The 19,374-nt window shown below is 40.3% G+C and overlaps 1 protein-coding gene across 4 annotated transcripts in view; it reads left to right on the forward strand.

Annotated features, from left to right (window-relative positions):
• LOC105225055 (5'-nucleotidase domain-containing protein 3) overlaps positions 1-19,374 on the forward strand; it is a 36,212-nt gene that overhangs the window by 6,584 nt on the left and 10,254 nt on the right. For 2 of the 4 annotated variants that reach the window (XM_049459862.1, XM_049459861.1), the window contains exon 2: positions 18,790-18,879. The exons of the other annotated variants lie outside the window; for them this stretch is intronic. In XM_049459862.1, coding sequence (XP_049315819.1) covers positions 18,790-18,879 — 90 coding nt within the window. The remainder of the gene's footprint in view (positions 1-18,789; positions 18,880-19,374) is intronic. 4 annotated transcript variants of the gene reach the window in all.

The following is a 19,374-nucleotide window of genomic DNA, read 5'->3' on the forward strand; positions in this document are numbered from 1 at the left end:
CCTACACCGCGATTTGATGGTACTAATGGATAGAGGAGGTCCTCAGGATTAAAAAATGTATACACACCGTCTTCAGACTCATAGTTTCCGAGATATTTCACTTTAAAGTTCCACAATTTTACATGCAATTTAGTCCTATTTTGTTTTGTTTTTTTTTGTTTTTCTTCACATGTCATTACAAGTACCAGTGTTGCCACATATTGTGTTTTAAAGAAACTATGAAAAATTTTTTCATTTAACATTTATTTTTATTTTATTTTATTTTAAGTATACATACGCCAAACGGCTTTATACGACTATATAATTTGAAATTATGTAATGTAATATTTGTTATGTAATTAAGTATAAGGGATTAAATAGTATTTAACACTAGTATAAATAAGGCTATAAATTGTACAAAAGTTGTAAGACTAGCAGATTAGGAAGGAGAAAGTGTAAAAGGTGAGACTAGGGATATTGCAGTAGACGTGATTTGATATCCGGGATGAAGGCACTGAGTGATCCACTATAGAAGTCCACATCACTATGCAATGAGTTGACGAGCCTGGCCAGACGGTTGTGGGGACCATTGAAAACGTAGCTCTTGGTAGTTTTCGTAGTCTTCAGGAGACGGTTATGTCTCAGTGAGGGACCCACTGATGCGAGTTCGAAAATGCTGATGATGTCTGGCGCATCGATAAGGCTATTCACGACTTTGAAAAAGAATAACATGTCCGCTACTTGACGACGTTCTTGTAGGCTGTTTATGTTATAGTATTCATAGACATCAAACACTGTGTTGTAACCACCAGGAATACCATAGCGATAGCCAATACATTTACATAATTTTGATTGTATTTTTTCGATACGACTACAGGCAGCATCGGTGTAAGGCGTCCAAATTACAGTGCCATATTCTAAAATTGGCCGAACCATAGATGAATAAAGGCGTAGCAGTGAGATGGGATTCGTGAAATCCTTGCTAGTTCTAGTAATGAATCCCAGAACCTTAAATGCCTGGAGAGTAATCTTTTCAATATGCTTGTTAAACGTCAGTTTATTGTCGATGATGATACCCAGGTCCTTCACATGATCCACTTCACTTAACAATTCATCATTTAGAAAATAATTAGCTGGTATTCTGATATGTGACCGTGAGTAGGATACAGTTACACATTTTTTTACATTCAAGTCCAATTTGTTTAATCGGCACCACAACGAAAGCTTGTCTATGTCATTCTGAAGAACTCGAAAATCTTGCTCACTGGCTATCATTCTGAAGATCGTCAAATCGTCTGCGTAAAGCAAAAATTCCGATTGAAAGTTAGCACCAATATCGTTTACGAAAATATTAAAGAGAATAGGCCCCAGATGTGACCCCTGAGGTACTCCTGAGGTTACAATATGCTTAGCGGACAGGTATCCATCTACTTTGACTTGGAAATGCCTTCCTGTAAGATATGATTGAATCCAACTCAGTGCATTACCGCATATACCGTATCTTCTAAGTTTGTTTCGCAGAATAGTATGATCCACCCTGTCAAACGCCTTGCTGAAATCGGTGTAAATGGTGTGAGCTGAGTGGCCATTGTTTAGGGCATCTAGTAAATAATTAACGTAGATAAACAGGTTAGAGGAAGTCGACCTACCGCCGACGAAACCATGCTGCTTGTTGGTGATAATGTTTGCGAAGAATGCCGTGAATTGTGGAAGAACTATCTTCTCGAAAAGCTTGGCCAAAGCTGATTGGATACAAACTGGCCTATAGTTAACGACTTCAGACTTTGGGCCGTCCTTGTGAATCGGACAGATGTAGGATGATTTCCATATAGTTGGAAAGACTCCGCTTTGTAGAGAGTAACTGAATAGGAGTGTAATATGCTCGCTGAGGCTGTATGCACAGTATTTAAGAAAACTATTTGGTAAGCCGTCCGGACTAGCACCTTTCTTCAAGTTTAGTGTTGACAACATTTTACGGACATCATTGATGTCAACCACGAATTCATCCATAATGACAGTGGGAGCTGGTTCTACTTCAGTTGGTGGTGAGCACTGGTAAGAATTTTGGTTATACACACTATGGAAAAAGGATGCGAACATATTGCTGATATCGATACCAGAATCTGCCGTCAGATTATCCCAGGACATGGTGGACGGGATGTCACCATTACCTCTTTTTTTGTGTTTAACAAACTTCCAGAACACATTAGCGTCGTCTTGTACTTGTTGTTCAATTTTGTCTATGTAATTCCTGTAGCATTGTTTATTGAGAAATTTACATTCTCTCCTGAGTTCGCTAAAATTTCTATAGTTCTTTTTGCTGTTGCACTTGAAGGTAGTATGGGCTTCCTTCTTGAGTATCATTTTGCGTTTTAGTTCGCTTGAAAACCAGTACGGAAAGTTGTTGTTATTCTGTGAACGGACAGGCACATAGGTAGATATACCTCTTTGAATGATGTCATAGAAGACTACTACTTTGCTGTCTAGGGTAGTGGATGAATACAGTCTCGTCCAATCAACGTTTTGATAAAATGCATTAAGACTCCCATAGTCAGCACTTTGGAAATCATAGAAAGGTATAGTTACTGGTTTGAGGCGGAGCTGGAGTTCAATCGTGATACCAAGTGCTGGGTGGTATCGATCCATTGTGGTAATTGCCTGTGTGTGATAAACATGTATCTGCTGATTACTAAAACAAAGATCGAGTAAATTGTGACTATCGGCTTGAATGTTGTTAAATTGGCGGCATTCTAACAGAGAAAAGCCTTCATAAAGCAACAGTCTGTATGCGGCGAGCTACTTGGTAGGTTAAAATCCCCCGTGATGAGGAAGTTGGTATTTTTGTGCTTTTCTTTCAGGTACTGGAGTGTATCAAGGAACGCTTGGTAAACGACTAGCGATGCTCTCGGAGGAATGTAGACACATCCAATGATGATGTCTGATCTATTGCACTTGATTTTTACGTATATATGTTCAATACTATCATCAATGACTGGAATACATTCCACGTGCACAAACTTCTTTATTGCGATGAAAACACCCCCACCTCGTTCACTATCACTTGTGATATTGTTTCTATCCTTCCTGTAAATACTGAATGAATCATCTATAACTTGTCCATCATGGATAGCTGGGTGAAGCCATGACTCAGTGATGCAGAATGCATCAATACTACTAATCGCTGCTGCTGTGAGAAAACTGCCGAGCTTGGTTCGTAGTCCCCTCACATTCTGATAGTGGATGTGCAAGTTTGTTTGAATTTCCCTTATCGTTGAACGAGCGAAAATTCTTATTGACTAATTTCGGGACGCCATTAACGTATTTTATTGTCTTCGAGGAATCCCCATTTTTCACCAGAGAATTCAGCTGTGTGCGAAGGTTCTTGAGGTGCGTCAACTGAGCGGGAGTGAGATCTGATTTAAATATGACTTTGGGTGTTCCGTCAACAGGTTCTGGTGGTTTAGACTTTAATATAGCGCGAGCAACGGATGGGGAAGTTGTTTCCACTAGCAGCGGGCGGTTACGGCCAGCAGTTGGGCGACCCAATCGTCGAAGTTTCAGTTCATCCAAACTGACAGGCAAATCGATTGGCAAGATGGACTGGACGGTAGCTCTGTCTTCATCAAGACGGTCTTTGCCATCAGCTCTCCTTGACTCTTGAACATTCAACATAACGACGTTTGATTCCCGTTTTTTGCGTTCGGAAAACTCTGCTAAAATTTCTTCAGTTGGAGCTGATGCGCTAGTGAAAGTTTCGAGCTTGTTTTCTACTGAGTTTAGTCTGTTATCAAGAGTAGAACATGTATTGGACAAGTCTTTGTGCTGCTTGGATAAACTTGAGACCTCCCTTCTGATGTCATTAACGTTCTTTTCGATGGCGGTCTTGAAACTATTAAACTTACTCTCAAAAGATGTTGTGAGCTTTGAATACTGGTCATCAAGCAGACGTTTAAGTTTAAGCATGGTGATGTTTCCGTCGTCGTCACTTTCACAGTCAAGATCATCTTGAGTGACGATACTAACCTCCAAACGGCATGTTTCACATTTCCATTGATGACCTTGATGTTTTATTTTATTTGCTAGCTCGGTGAATTCCGCTCTATTAAGTTTCGCACATTTGGAATGAGTCCATGAGCGGCAAATTGCGCACATTACACTTGGTGAATAAGCGACAATTTTACAAACGGCACAAAGCTGCGGCTGAATGGTTTTTTTGGGAGGCATTTTTGAGCCATATAACATACCATACAGAAGAGATTTGGGTTTATTTTGATGATCACTGCACTAAACAATAATTACTGCTAAAGAACAATTATTGTTAATTTTATTCAATATTTAACTTTTGTTCAATTATTTAATATATAATATACACATTTTTGATTATATTTTCAGGACACAAAGTATGGCAACACTGCTATTTGTCATAAATGTAAACACGCAAATCACTTGAAACTTTGAAGGTGCAAAATAATTTTTAATTCTTAAAAAATATACAATTAGTGTAAATTTTTGATAAATACGAATGTGTACAGTATAATTAAATATATGTATATTAATTAAAAAATATGTGAAAAGTGTACAGTATAATTAAATATATGTATATTAATTAAAAAATATGTGAAAAGTTTAAAAAATATGTGAAAAGTGGGTTAAACATAGTGAAATAACGAGCATTGTTTTTACAAATTTTTGAACTTTAAAGTGAAATATCTCGAAAACTATGAGTCTGAGGACCGCATATGTGTATACATTTTTTAATGCTAAGGACCTCATCTATCCATCCGTACCATCAAATCGCGGCGCCGGAAAAATCGTAATATTGCCCAAAATGAGATACTAAAGTAAACCCAACCCTCGTTAAATTCTCTGCATTTGCACAATAAGAAAAGGGTTGCAATTTTTTCCGCGCCGCGCTTCAAAAAAAATAACCATGGCAACCCTTTTCTTATTGTGCAAATGCAGAGAATTTAACTAAAATAAAATAATTAAAATAAAGCATTATTTAGAGCAAATATTTAAAAAATGTAATATACAGAAACGTTATAGTGAAGTGTTACTAAGTGAAAAGTGCATAATATAAGCGAAAAAGTTATTCACAATATACAAATTATCAATGTAAAAGTTGTCAATTTTTCAACTTTAAATGCAAAGATCTCTAAAACTATAAGTCAGCGGCAATTATATATATGTATATTTTTTCGTGATCTGGAGAACGTCGCCTTTCCAGTGATACCCATTTTATTCCCGAAATCCGAGGGTGCTATTCTAAATTTTACCCACAAAAATAATTGAACAAACGTTAAATATTATAAAAGTTATTTTTGCACTATATAATATAAAATAAAAGGTTAGAAACATATTAGTTAAGTGCTAGGGGATATAAAAGTTAAAAATATAAGTGCAAAATTAATTATAAAGCGGAGAAACACGCGTTTTAAATAAGTGAATTTTTTGATTTTTAATACAAATATCTCAAAGATCATAAGTCAGCGGCAACTATATATGTTTTTTTTCTTGATCTGGAGGACCTCCTCTATCCGTACATACCCATTTTAACCCCGAAATCAGGGGTTCTATTCTAATTCCCAGCCAAACATACACTTCAAACAAGCTCACATTTCAATTGTTTTTATTTATATATTTGTTTTATAAAGCTAAATTAGGTGTTTTAAAAATCACTTAGCACACTCATAGCAAGAAAGGTTAGAGTGTTTACAATTATCAGGAAAACGAGCGTTGCCACACCTTTTAACCAAAAATGAAGGATTTTTCAACGACAGCGTTTTCGTTATACTTCCGCGTGATTCGTTATTTTAATATAAAATAAATGGTAGAAACGAATTAATAAGTGTAATTAGATATAGAAGTTAAAAATATAAGATTATAAGTACTCCAAACGAGATATTCGACTTTAAATTTCAAAAATTCCCAAAATTCGAACATTTTAACAAGCTATTTCACTACATTTAACACGCTTTACACACATTTTTCACTTCAAAATCATTTAATTAAACTGTTAACATCTAAACAAACTCATAATTTGCACTTTTTGCAGATTTTATAAGTAAGAAATTTCTTATTTAAAAATCACTTTTTAAACTCGTAGTGTGCATCATTTCATTATGAGATAATAAGCAAATATAAGCCCAAATTTCTCTTTTTCGCTATAATTTACTTTTCTTCTTATTTCTAATAAAAACAAGTGTGTCTATAAATAATATTTCAAATTAAAATAAGTATGAACAATCTGTCCATGCATATGAATTTTGTCTTATTTAAATTTAATAAACAACTAAGTAATATTATATTGAAATATTACGTAATAAAATAATAAAATACTTAGGTTGGGGGTATTACGCGAAAGTACTTCAGTTACCCCGGGTATTGGCTAGACCTAGGCTATTTTTTTAGAGCGCGGCCGAAAGCCGCCAACTCTGAAAGGAGTACCTTACATTCTGAATTATAGCTGAAAAATTGTTGGAAAGAATTTTTTATAGTTAATAAAGAAAAAAGAATCACGCGAAAAAACAAACAAAGAAAATTGTTGAAGATCCTACATACTTGGCGTTTAAGACGTGGAAACCCTCGTTTTCCTCCTAATTGTAAACAATCTAACCTTTTCAAAGATGAGTGTGCTAATTTTTAAATTAATAAATTTAACTAGAATATAACAAAATAAAAGTGAAATATGAACTTATTTCATTGTTTAGAGTGTATATTTAAATATACAAAGTGAGAAATGTAAAAAACTTTAGTGAAACTTTGTGATATACTAAGTGTTATTAATACAAAAGTTTTAATTTTTAATCGGGAATATTATAAAAAATATAAGTGTTAGCATATTCCAATTGCAATTTCTCGATTTCTAGCAATTATTTCTTTCATATTACGCACTTTTTATACATTTACACTTCACTACATTGTTTCTACATACAAATTTTTCAGTAATTATTTAGATATTTGTTTAAAAGAAGCATTTTATATTTTACACAAATTTTATTAGATGCCAATAATTACACATTTATCAAACGAATAAAAATTAACAAAAAATAGGTTTATACCCCAATTCATTATCTCTTTTCTTGCTATATCATGAGTTAAAAGAAAAAAAAGAGATTTACTCGAAAAAAATTGACACACCCCGGCGTTGGATCGGCCAGAGTTATTTTTTTTTTTTTTTTTAAGCGCGGCCGAAGGCCGCCAACGCAAAAATGAGTTTTACTCGAAAAAAACCTGACACATCCCGGTGTTGGATCGGCCACAGTTATTTTTCTTGAAGCGCGTCCGAACCCCGCCAACGCAAAAAGGAGTTTTATTCGAAGAAAACCTGACACACCCCGGTGTTGGATCGGTCAGGTTTATTTTTTTTTCCTGCATTTGAGTTTTTTGGAGGATGGGGTTATGTGTAGAACTTCACGCAAGTGAGGAAAGTTCTCTGATCGCCATTCACTTGGGAGTGGCTAGAAACGATTCTTTTACATATGGCTCAAGCAGCTCACGACTTCCGGTCTTTGGCCAAGTATCCTCTGGGTAGCCTAAGAACATCCGTTTTAAGGCGAGCTAAAGTGAGAAGGCGAAACATCCCCTACATAGGGTTCTGCGCTAGGTTTGGGACCCGCCACGTAAAAAAAAACCAATGAAAACTTCGGCTATAATCGCGTAAGCGGTGTCTACGCCAATTAAGAAGAAGATTTTAGTTTTTATTTATTTATTTTTATTATTTTCAATCGCTTGGGATATGGTAACACCTATTATTTGACAACATTGCGGAATTAAATTTGCGAAATTTTCAATTTTAAATGCAAATATCTTGAAGACTAAGTTTAAGGCGGCAATAATTATATATTTTCTCAATCTGGAGCATCAGCCCTGTCCAACCATACCACTTTTAACCCTGAAATCGTGGGATGGTATACTAAAGTTTCCCCGTTTCAGTTTAATTTTTGAACTTTAAATACAAATATCTCAACGCCATTTAAAGTTGACCCATCTGGCAACGCTGTAACTTTTAACAGCGCTGACAAATCGGCTAATGTCATACCGCGTTAGAAGCGTCATTCGAAGACAATTTATACCATGGAACAGTACACTCCAAAAGAACGCGCTGAAATTGTTCAGCTTTATATTCAAAATAACTTTTCAATTGTGTTAACTCAACGTGCGTTTCGCAAAAAAAATAAAGTGAAAAGTGCTCCAGTTAAGAACACAATTAAGTCTTTATACGCAAAATTTGTGAACACCGGTAATCTCAGTAATGCCAGTCATGCATCCAGACAACGCACAAGACGTTCTGATGAAAATATCGAAGCTGTACGAGCCAGTATTGAGGAGACTCCATCGACATCGAGTTATCGCCGCTCTCAGGAATTAGACATCTCTCGCACCACTCTCCGACGCATAATTCATAAAGATTTGAAGATGTTTCCATATAAAATTCAAATGGCACAAAAACTAAACCCAGCTGATTATCCGCGACGCCTTAATTTTGGCAAATGGGCCATCGGGCGATTGATATCGAAAAATGGTGATGTTGACTGGCCACCGAGATCACCAGATTTGACGCCACCAGACTTTTATTTGTGGGGTTATTTGAAATCCAAGGTATACGCTAATAAGCCAAAGACCTTAGCTCAACTGAAAGCCAACATTCGACGTGAAACAGCCGCCATATCATCCGAAACATTGGCCACAGTCATGGAAAATGTCGAAAAAAGAGTGCATTTAGCTGTCAAAGCTAAAGGTGCCCATTTACGCGATCTAATTTTTAAATATTAGCTGAAACAAATCCCCTTGGACCAAAATAAATTATTTTTGAAATGAACAAAAAACATTGTTTTCTTTTGTTCTTTTTTTTTAGAAACAAATGGGTCAACTTTAAATGGCCTACACTGTATATGTTTATATTTTCTTGAGCCGAAGGTATTTACCCACATCCTCTATCAGTATATACTCACATATATAACCCCGAAATCGGTGGATGCTATTCTAAAATTCACCAATTTTATTGATATTCCTTTAACATTTTCCGCAAAATACGTAAATTGTAATATAATATTATATATAATACTATTACCTAAAATGTATTTCGAGATTGGCGGCCTTCGACCGCGCTCTAAAAAAACTAACACTGATCGAGCCAAGACCTGAAGTACTTTCGCGTAAACTCTTTTGTTCTTGTTGCAACAGTTATCTAGTCTCCGTTTTAGATAAGTTGTCATCGCGGTCATCCAACGGAAGGTCAAGGAAAAGTGCTGTTTGGACTAGTTCGGCCCGAAGATAGAGGGTCAGATGTGTAGGGTAAGCAAGGCATGCAAAGAGGTGGTTAAAGTCACGCTGGGACTCGTTGCATGCTGGAAATATCGTTATTGTTATGTTAAAGTGTAACAACTCGAAATTTCCAAATTTTAGTTTTTTGCAAGAAAATAATGTGTAGTGGTCATCTCTACCCACTGTAAAAATCGTTCAGTGATTTGAATAGTCTTTCGTTAAAAAAACCGTTATGACTCTCTCTTTATTTTCAGAATAACTTCTTTCGACTCAACTAAAGAGTTACATTTTTAGTTGTCTCCAAGTGTTTTATCAAATTGGTTCGTTAGTGTATCACGTAAAGTGTAACATTTTGAATTATTAAACAGAGACAACTCAAAATAATACCACTATGTATATAAAAAAATTTCAGGAAAAGAGTAATAACTCAAAAATTTGTTATTTTCGTGCAAATACTAAACAAGTAAAAATGAAACAACGGCTAAATTATTTTTTAATGATATTTTCGTGCAATTACATTGTTTTTTTTTTGTAATATATTATTAATATTTACGGAAACTGAAAATGTTCAAATTTTGAGTTGTTACACTTTAACGTAACAAGTGCGATATTTTTGATATGTCAGGCTCGGTTCTGGATTTTCAGGAGTAAACCCTGTTTCAGCAGGTAAGGTGTTCGACCGGAGACATTAAGATGCACTCCGTTATAGTCCGGGGTGTAGTGGTCTGACATGTCTGTAGCTTCTTCGTCTGCGTTCCACTGCATCCCGACGACCATATTGGTGCGGCATAGGTAAAGACCGACCGGTTGTTGCGTTCCCACGACAGCCGGTTCTACGCACCGGAATTGACTCGGATTTTATCCGACCAAGGGCTGTTCGGCGATCTAACCCCGCTTGGATCGGTGAGTATTAATTTGTGTTTGTCGTCATTGGAGCAATGCCTTGCAGCAGGGTTGTTGTTGTTTTAACGGTTAGCTAATCCCCGTTAGGATGGTAAGGGTTGTTTGTGTTGTCGTCGAGGTCATCTAACGGTAGGCCCAAGAAACGTGCTGTTTCGTCGGAGTCGGACCAAAGGGAAAAGGGTGTTAGATGGGTGGGGTTTGTGGGGCATGCGAAGAGGTGGCCAGTGTCATGCGGAGACTCGCTGCATGCAGGACATACATTAGGTATGTCGGGGTCGATTCTGGATAAGTAGGAGTTTAACCTGCTACAGTATCCAGAACGAAGTTGCGCTAGGGTCACTCGCGTTTCTCGCGGCAACTGGAGCTCTTCGTCTGCAATAGGTGGTGGTTTGACTCCAAGAACGCCATTCACGGGAAGGGAGTTGGTGAAGGTGTTGATGGCTCCACTGTGAATGGCGGTCAGTGCCTGTCGAAAGTTTGTTGCGTCCGAAGTCTGGTCGGCGTACTGTGCAATGTCGTCGACATAGTCGAGGAATGACCTCTTGATGCTCCTGGGAGGCGGTTCCGCTCCAAGCAGATGGCTGCAGGGGTGATTCCTACGGAAACAACCAAGCAGGAACTGCCTGGAGAGGAGTTGATTATGCTCCTTTACAGGAACCATGCGCGTCTCACTATGGAGGTGTTCAACGGGAGACATCAAGAGGCATCCCGTCGTGGTCCGGAGTGCTGTATTTTGACAGGTCTGAAGTTTCCTCATCTGCGTACCACTGCATCCAGGCGACCATATCGGTGCTGCGTAGTTGAGGATCGGCCGGCCGATTGCCTTGTAAGTTGCCAACAACGTTTCTTTGTCTTTTCCCCATGTGCTGCCGGCTAGCGACTTGAGGATTTTGTTGCGGCTCTGTACCTTGGTCGGATAAAATCCGAGTCAATTTCGGTGCGTAGAACCGGCTGTGGTGGGAATTGTTGCAGCAGGGTTGCTCCGTATCCTCCTGACTCGTGCTAGTCCAACCCGGGCACGGAGGAATTTTTCTGCTGCGTATGCTCAAAACGGCTCCATCCAAACTCCACCTCGGTTAGGAGCAATACATGCAATGGATGGAGCCATCTTAAGGCCTGTTCTGGCCTTAAGACTCACAGGGAGTGGACCACGCGTTACGTGGCCCCATGTTGCCTGCGCAATACTGCGACACAAGCCTCTACGGCTGTGCAATCTGCACATAGTTCGTGCGCCGCGTTGCCATTCAACTTGAGTGGCCAACAGAGGACCTCCACAATCCCTAGGAGCTCAATCAGGCTTGACTTGTCCCCATCCAACCTTCATCCCGCTCCAATCCTCAAACCAACCAGCAGCTCTTGGTCCCTCGTGCAGTCTGTTCCGTGTGTCAGACCGTCAAACGTCGAAACGTTACTTCAGTTAAGTGCAATTCCTGTACTGGCTGGTGTCACTTCCCGGCATGTTCCGGCCTGCGCACCACACGTGAGTGGAGTGAATCGTACGTTGCCCCATGCTGCAGGAGTCTGCCCCCGCAACTCACACCAGTAGCGTCGCCTACCAACACCCCAGCGCGACAACCGCCTCTGCGAGTTTTGCAGCTGCAACAGCTACCACCCACACGTCACTCCCCCACCCCCAGGATCTCCCACGGACACCCGCGACAAACCCGGCTACTTCAATTTAACTGAAACGGATTCCAGAGCAAGATCGAGGAAATAGTTGCACTTATGAATCGGGAACGTGTATCGATAGCTGCGGTCCAAGAAACCAAGCTAAACAGCCGCTAAGATCTTCTGAGTTGTGCCGGTTTCAACGTAATACGTAAAGATCGCGAGCGAGATAATGATGGTGGCCTAGCTTTCATATTGCACAACACCGTGCAGTATCGCCAATTCGCTGATTCGAGCTCGAAATATTTAATATATACATCCCCGCAGTTACATGTTGCCCTACAGGATATCACCCGAATATAGGTGCGCTACTTCGTGGTGAAAACCGTTTGGTACTAGGCGACTTTAACGCGCACCACGATCTTTGGCGTTCCTGCCTGTCAAATGACCGTAGGGGGATGGAGCTGGCGGAACAGATTGACGAATCGACATTCTGCCCAATGAATGACGAAGCCCCTACCAGAGTTATGGGCACTTGTAATAGCTCGCCTGATATTACCATTGCTAGCGGTGGTCTGATAAACAGCATAACCTGGCGATCTAAGCTAACTCTCGCATCAGACCATCTGCCCATAATTATCTCGATCGAGAAGCCTCCTGATTTTGTTTCTGTGGACAACCGTACCTTCATTAACTTTAACAAAGCTAATTGGGCGGCTTCACAGAATTTACTGAAAGCACCTTCAACGTTCTACCTATTCCTATGGTCGTATGCGTTGGCGAACATCAATTCTGCAAGGTGATCGCAGCAGCTACCGCTCGCTTCATCCCGGCTGGAAGAATAGCGGCAATCCCAGCCGAAGCAGCAGTTCTAGCTAACGAGCGCGACACTTTACGCCATGCCGATCCCGGGGATCCTCGAATAAGGGATCTCAATTTGGAGATTCGGCGTATGGTAAACCATCATAAGCGGACGAAATGGATAGTGCACCTGAAGCCCTGTAACCTCTCCGCCGGTGGGAGTCAAAGCTTTGTCTAACCGAAGAGACATGACGACCGAGTTGAAGTTCAATTCAATGGTGATGCCTCTTTGGACCCGAAGAAGTGCGCGAGCCGGCAGTTTACACGGCACCCTTCGGTAGACGACGGCTGCGCAAAATGCCAAACGAACGCGCGCCACTTACTTTCACCGACGAGGAGGTTCAGGGTAACATCAACAAGGCAAAATCTTCCAAATCCATTGGCCCTGATGGAATCAACATGCTAATGCTAAACCATCTACGCTCAACGGGAGTAAGATATCTCACCAAGGTCCTCAACTTGTCGCTGACTACTCTTCAAATACCAGATGTGTGGAAAGTCGGAAGAGTGGTCCCACTACTGAAACCTGGGAAACCCGCCAACAAAGGGGAATCTTATCGTCCGATAACTCTCCTCTCCCCAGTAGTGAAGACACTTGAGGCCTTGCTACTCCCGACCTTCACTCACCACCTGAGTCTAGCCAGCCACCAGCATGGATTCCGAAAAGTACATAGCACCACCACAGCATTTAGCGTCATAAACGCCCAGACGATCCTCGTAGCGTTGGATCTGTCAAAAGCTTTTGACACGGTCAACCACACAACGCTACTGCAGGACATTGAAAAAACTACGCTCCCTCCAGGGCTAAAGAGGGTGACCATGAACTATCTTAACGGTCGTCAGTCATCCGTACTATTTCGAGGCGAAACATCTAAACTTAGAAGAATTAAACGGGGGGTTCCGCAGGGTGGTGTCCTCTTCCCGCTACTGTTTAACTTCTACATCTCGAAACTCTCGCAACCACCAGAGGTGCTGTTGACTGCACGATATTGACTTCGAGCAATGGAATCGATGGCAAGTGTTCGAAGGTAAACAACTACCTCACCGACCTTTCTCGTTTCCTCACTGCACGGAATCTCACACTTTCCCCCACCAAATCCACAGTGACCATATTTACAAACTGGACGAAGGAGTACAGATTTGAGGTTAATATTGCAGTCGACGGCGTCAAAATTCCGACTGTCAATAATCCTAAGATTTTAGGTGTAACTTTCGATAGTCTATGCTCCTTCTCTCCCCATACAACCGCGATTATCGCCAAGGTACAGAGCCGCAACAAAATCCTCAAGTCGCTAGCCGGCAGCACATGGGGAAAATACAAAGAAACGTTGTTGACAACATACAAGGCAATCGGCCGGCCGGTCCTTAATTACGCAGCGACTGTATGGTCACCTGGATGCAGTGGCACGCAGATGAGGAAACTTCAGACCTGTCAAAATATTGCACTCCGGACCACGACGGGATGCCTTTTGATGTCTCCCATAGAACACCTACACAGTGAGACGCTTATGCTCCCAGTTAAGGAGCATAATGAACTCCTCTCCAAGCAGTCCCTGATGGGATGTTTTTGCAGAAATCATCCCTGCAGCCATCTGCTTGGAGCGGAACCGCCTCCTAGGAGCATCAAAAGGTCTTTCCTTGACTACGTCGACGACATCGTCGTAGTACGCCGATCGGACTTCGGACGCAACTGACTTTCGACATGCACTGACCGCCATTCACAGCGGAGCCATCAACACCTTCACCGACTCCCTTCTAGGATATACCGTACTTGGAGTCAAATCACCACCCATAGCAGACGACGAGCTCCAGCTGCGGCGAGAAACGCGAGTGACCCTAACGTAACTTCGTTCTGGATACTGAGCAGGTTAAACTCCTACTTATCCCGAATAGACCCTGACATACCCAATGTATGTCCTGCATGCAACGAGTCTCCGCATGATACTGACCACCTCTTGCATACCCTACGAACCCTACTCATCTTAACACCCTCCTCCCTATGGTCCGACCCCGTCCAAACAGCATGTTTCCTGGGCCTCCCGTTAGATGACGTCGACGACAACACAAGTGACCCTTACCATCCTAACGGGGATTAGATATTCCGTTAAAACAACAACAACCGACCGGTTGTTGCTAACAAGGTTTCTTTGTTTTTTCCCCATGTGCTGCCGGCTAGCGACTTAAGGACTATGTTGCGGCTCTGTACCTTGGCGACAATCGCGGTCGTGTGAGGAGTGAAGGAGCATAGACTATGTAAAGTTACATCTAAGAGCAGGGGTTATACTGAGTCACAATCTTGACGCCATCACTAAAATATTAAGCTCAAGTCTAGGATTTGGTGGGGGAGAGTGTTGGGTTCCGTGCAGAGAAGAAGCGAGAAAGGTCGGAGAGATAGCTGTTTAGCTTTGAACACATGGCAATGATTCGATGGTCCCACGTCCATATCGTGCAAAATTTATACACATATACCCTCCTCAGACTCAAAGTATCGAGATATTTGATAAAGTTCAGCAATTTTACATACAACTCACTCTCACAGTTGGTTTGTTTACATGACATGACAAAAACCAGTGTTGCCACATATAGTGTTTTGAGAAAATATTCAAACAAATTTCTGTTTAACATATGTACATAGGGACAATGATACAAAAGGGTTTATGTTTGATTGGTAAGGATTTTGTACCTTGTGTTATTTAATAAATAAAGATAAAAAAATAACCCTGTTCGGTCAAACACCGGGGTGCTCATAGTTCTTTTGTGTCTAACTACTTTCTGCACTGGGGGCCTTCGGCCGCGCTACAAAAAAATTAACCCTGGTCGATCCAACACCGGCGTGTTCAGAGTTCTTTCGCGTAGAACTCCTTTCTGTACTGGCGGTCTTCGGCCGCCCGTCAAAAAAAAAAAATAACCCTGGTCGGTCCAACACCGGGGTGTTTATAGATCTTTTGCGTCTGAATGTGCTAAGTAGTTTTAAAAGTATATATATTTTCTTAAGAAATATACAATAAGTATAAATTTTGGATATAATTTAATGTGTACTATGTAATTAAAAATCTATTAATTGAAAAATGTGTGAAAAGTGGGTTAAATGTAGTGAAATAGCTTGTTTAAATCGGCAACACATAACCCTGTATATTTTGTAATAAGGAAGACTTCCTCTTTCCAACGGTACTTTCAGATTGCGGTGCCAAAGAAATTGAAATTTTGCTATTCAAATATCGATACTTAAGCAAAAATATTAAATTAGTTAGTAAAAGTTTACGATTCTGAAAATACGTACGTATATATAAGGTGCGTTCCAAAGTAAATTTTTTGAATCTAGCGCCCCTGGTGGCGCTATCTATTTGTCGACTGGTGTGTTAGGATTGGAAGTAAAGTTATTGGGTTTTAACCCCTTGACGTATTTCCACGAGTCTGACTCGTGTTATAATTTTTGTGCCTAACATGATTATCACGAGTCTGACTCGTGGTGTGTAGAAGTGTACATGAATGAACAGGGAATTGAAACTTTCCCGTTATTTTCAGCTAATAATGTAAACAAAAAACACTGTTGCAGTTGAGTGCATTATCTACTGCAGATCAGTTGTGTAATTATCCATATTTTTTGTTACAAACAAACGTGCGACAGTTCGTAAGCATCAAAGCTGGTTTGTTTACTGCAAGTTGTGTGCGAACAGTTGGAAGGGAATTTCGTTGCGCCAATTGATACGTCAAGGTGTTAAGTGTCAGTATGTGTTCAAAATTGAACATGTTCGTTGCTACCAAAGGACAGACAACAACACTATATATATTATATTTCACAAATGTTAAAAATCTTACTATTGATACAGTCCACATATTGTATATTAGATAAGGCAGAGGCAGTACAAAACGTACATAAATAAACACATAAAAATATATGCATTATGTGCAACATACATACATATATGAGGCACGTATGCATTAATTCTCGTATGTAATACGCATGCACTCAAGAAATATAATAAACATATTTACGTAGTGCACTTGAAAACAACCCAAACCAGACAACATAAATTATATGATAACATACAAATGTATTGCATTGCCCTGCCAACCATGAGCGGGTAAAAAAACAGATAATAAGTGAGTAAACATGTGGGTAGATTCCACCCACTTTTCCTCTCCAACGTACGCACGTATAAATGTGATCATACTTACATCTCTGTTGCGGCAATTCAGCAGTGTCATATAAAGAAGTATATCTGTCCTGGTCTAATATCCCCCAACTATTGTCTACAAAGGCGTCTCGCTTCCCTCTTCACCTCTCGGTATCTATTCTATCCCGCACGTGCTGTGGTCGATCGTAACGTTGCGAGGTAGGCAGCCTGTTTTCTCTCCGCTGCGACACGGCATTCCTCGTCGTACCAGCTGTTCTTTTGCACTTTCCGAAAACCAATGGTTTCGGTTGCAGCTGTACGTAAGGAGTTTGAAATGCCGTGCCACAGTTCCCTTATACTGAGTTGTTGACGAGTGCTCTCAGAGAATAGGAGTGCATGCCGGGTAGAAAATCGTTCGGCTGTCTGTTGTGATTGCAGCTTCTCGACGTCGAACCTTCCTTGTGTTGGCGTGCGTTTTTTGCTGCACAGAGGCGGGTGCGAATCTTGGCTGCAACAATATAGTGGTCCGAGTCGATGTTAGGACCTGAATGATAGTACTCGGCGACCGAGTCTCTCCCACCACGAATCCAACACCAAATTTACGCTCCTTTATATGGCCACTGCAGTAAATGCCACAAGGACCTACTCGTTTCTGTCCTTGTCCCGTCCATCACATTTCTTGGACGGCGGTGATGTCAGCCTTTATTTTCACGAGGACATCAACCAGCTGGGCAGCGGCACCTTCCCAATTAAGGGCCCGAACATTCCAAGTTCATGCCCTAAATTCGTAGTCCTTATTTCGTTTTACATGGTCGTCATCAAAAGAGGGGTCTCTCATCCGAGGCTGGTTGTTACTATTCATTGGGGGTGCTTTTTACGTGGCAGGTCCTAAACCCAGCGCACAACCCTATGTAGAGGATGTTTCGCCTTCTCACTTTTGCATGCTTTCAAACGGATGTTCTAGGCTACCCAGAGGATACTTAGTCAAAGACCGGAAGTTGTGAGATGCTTGAGTCATATGTAAAAGATTCAAAAGGACCAAGTGGAGAAGGGCCTGGCTTCGCTTGGAATACCCAATTGGCGCCACGTAGCGAAAAGAAGAAACGACTGGCGCGCGGTTGTTAACTCGGCTATAATCGCGTAAGCGGTGTCTACGCCAATTAAGAAGAAGAGAAATATATTTCATTATTTGTCAATCCAATTGGTTGCGGCTAAATGATTATGAAGCACGATTTCGATCACTTTGACATCACAGCCTGATGGTGAATTCAGGGTTAAAATGGGAGGTGTCACCAACCGCCCCAAACAGATGACTGCAACAATAGTTTCTGCGAAAGTTTCTACATGATTTCTGCGATAGTTTCTGCCTTAACACCAAGAGCTGTAATTGTATTGTACGGAGTGCAATGTTCGGGCAAGTCTGAAACTTCGTGGCCTGCGTCCACCGAACGAACTAGTTCCTTGAGTGATAGATTACAGTATGTTGGGAGTAATAACTTAAATTATAGGGTATAAATCTAGTCTGCGCACTTTCGTCCGGTTCGTTAACATAGTCGGAATAGTTTTTTCTCTTTAAATTAGTTAGTTCCCGTTACGCTATTGCTCTTTAACCCTGCCCTCATAACTTTATTTTTAACCCTTTAAATCATAATGATACGTCTAGCAGACGTATCGTTGTCTTTGGGTTTTTATTGGATACCACGAAACTTTATACTTATATAATTTATTTGTTTCTTACTTACTAAATAAAGTTCAATATATTTTTAATTACTTTTTTAATTTTTTTTTTGACAAGTTTCGTTTGTTCGAAACGCCTACATAAAAACACAGTCTTCTCCGAATGGGATTTAGTGTTTGTTTAAATCTTTAAAAAAAATATTTCTTTTGTTTTTTTCCTGACTTTAAACAGCTCGTAACATGTTTTGTAGCATTTTTGCACATTTTAAATTTTTACATATATACAAGAGTTACAAAGTAAAATTTTGTGTTCGTTACATACGGATTTTTCACACTTAAAACATTTAATTTTGGACATACGACGAATTTTCGATAGACAAAACGCGCAGTTTTTTTATTGCTATCATGATTGGGTGCTTCCGCAGGCATACTAGCTGCAATACTGCATCGCAAACTTTTGGACAATGTGAGTATTTCCCGTCTTTATTGGGTCACCTATTTGTTTTTCTGGAACACGGCATGAGTCGAATGTGTCGACGACTCCCTTTGTCTGGTTGTAGTGTAATATAATGTCAGGCTTTCCGGAAGTTTGATTTATTATGCCTGGTTCATTGCAGGAAGATAGCAAATATACCGATCTTTCATGGCTTAGGTTAAAGTTGAAGGCCTATCAAAGCAAAACATTGTTGTGCTAACTGGTCCTGTTGTTCCAACATTGTTCAACTTATATGGCTCTTTTAGCAAGTTCTTTGCTAATTGTACGGAGGGGAATCAATTTTCGCAAGTAATGGCGACAGGTACCATGTATTGGTCTGGTTTACTCTTTTACGTAGTATTCACCTAATGGCGTCGTTGTCTTGCCCAAATATGGGATAGCATTGAACATATATTTTTAGCCCTATCACAACTCATAACGATTTTTATGCCATTCTTATTCGGCTTACTAGGTAAATGACCTAGT

Source organism: Bactrocera dorsalis, chromosome 6 (assembly GCF_023373825.1).
Source record: "Bactrocera dorsalis isolate Fly_Bdor chromosome 6, ASM2337382v1, whole genome shotgun sequence".
NCBI classification, from domain to species: Eukaryota; Metazoa; Arthropoda; class Insecta; order Diptera; family Tephritidae; genus Bactrocera; species Bactrocera dorsalis.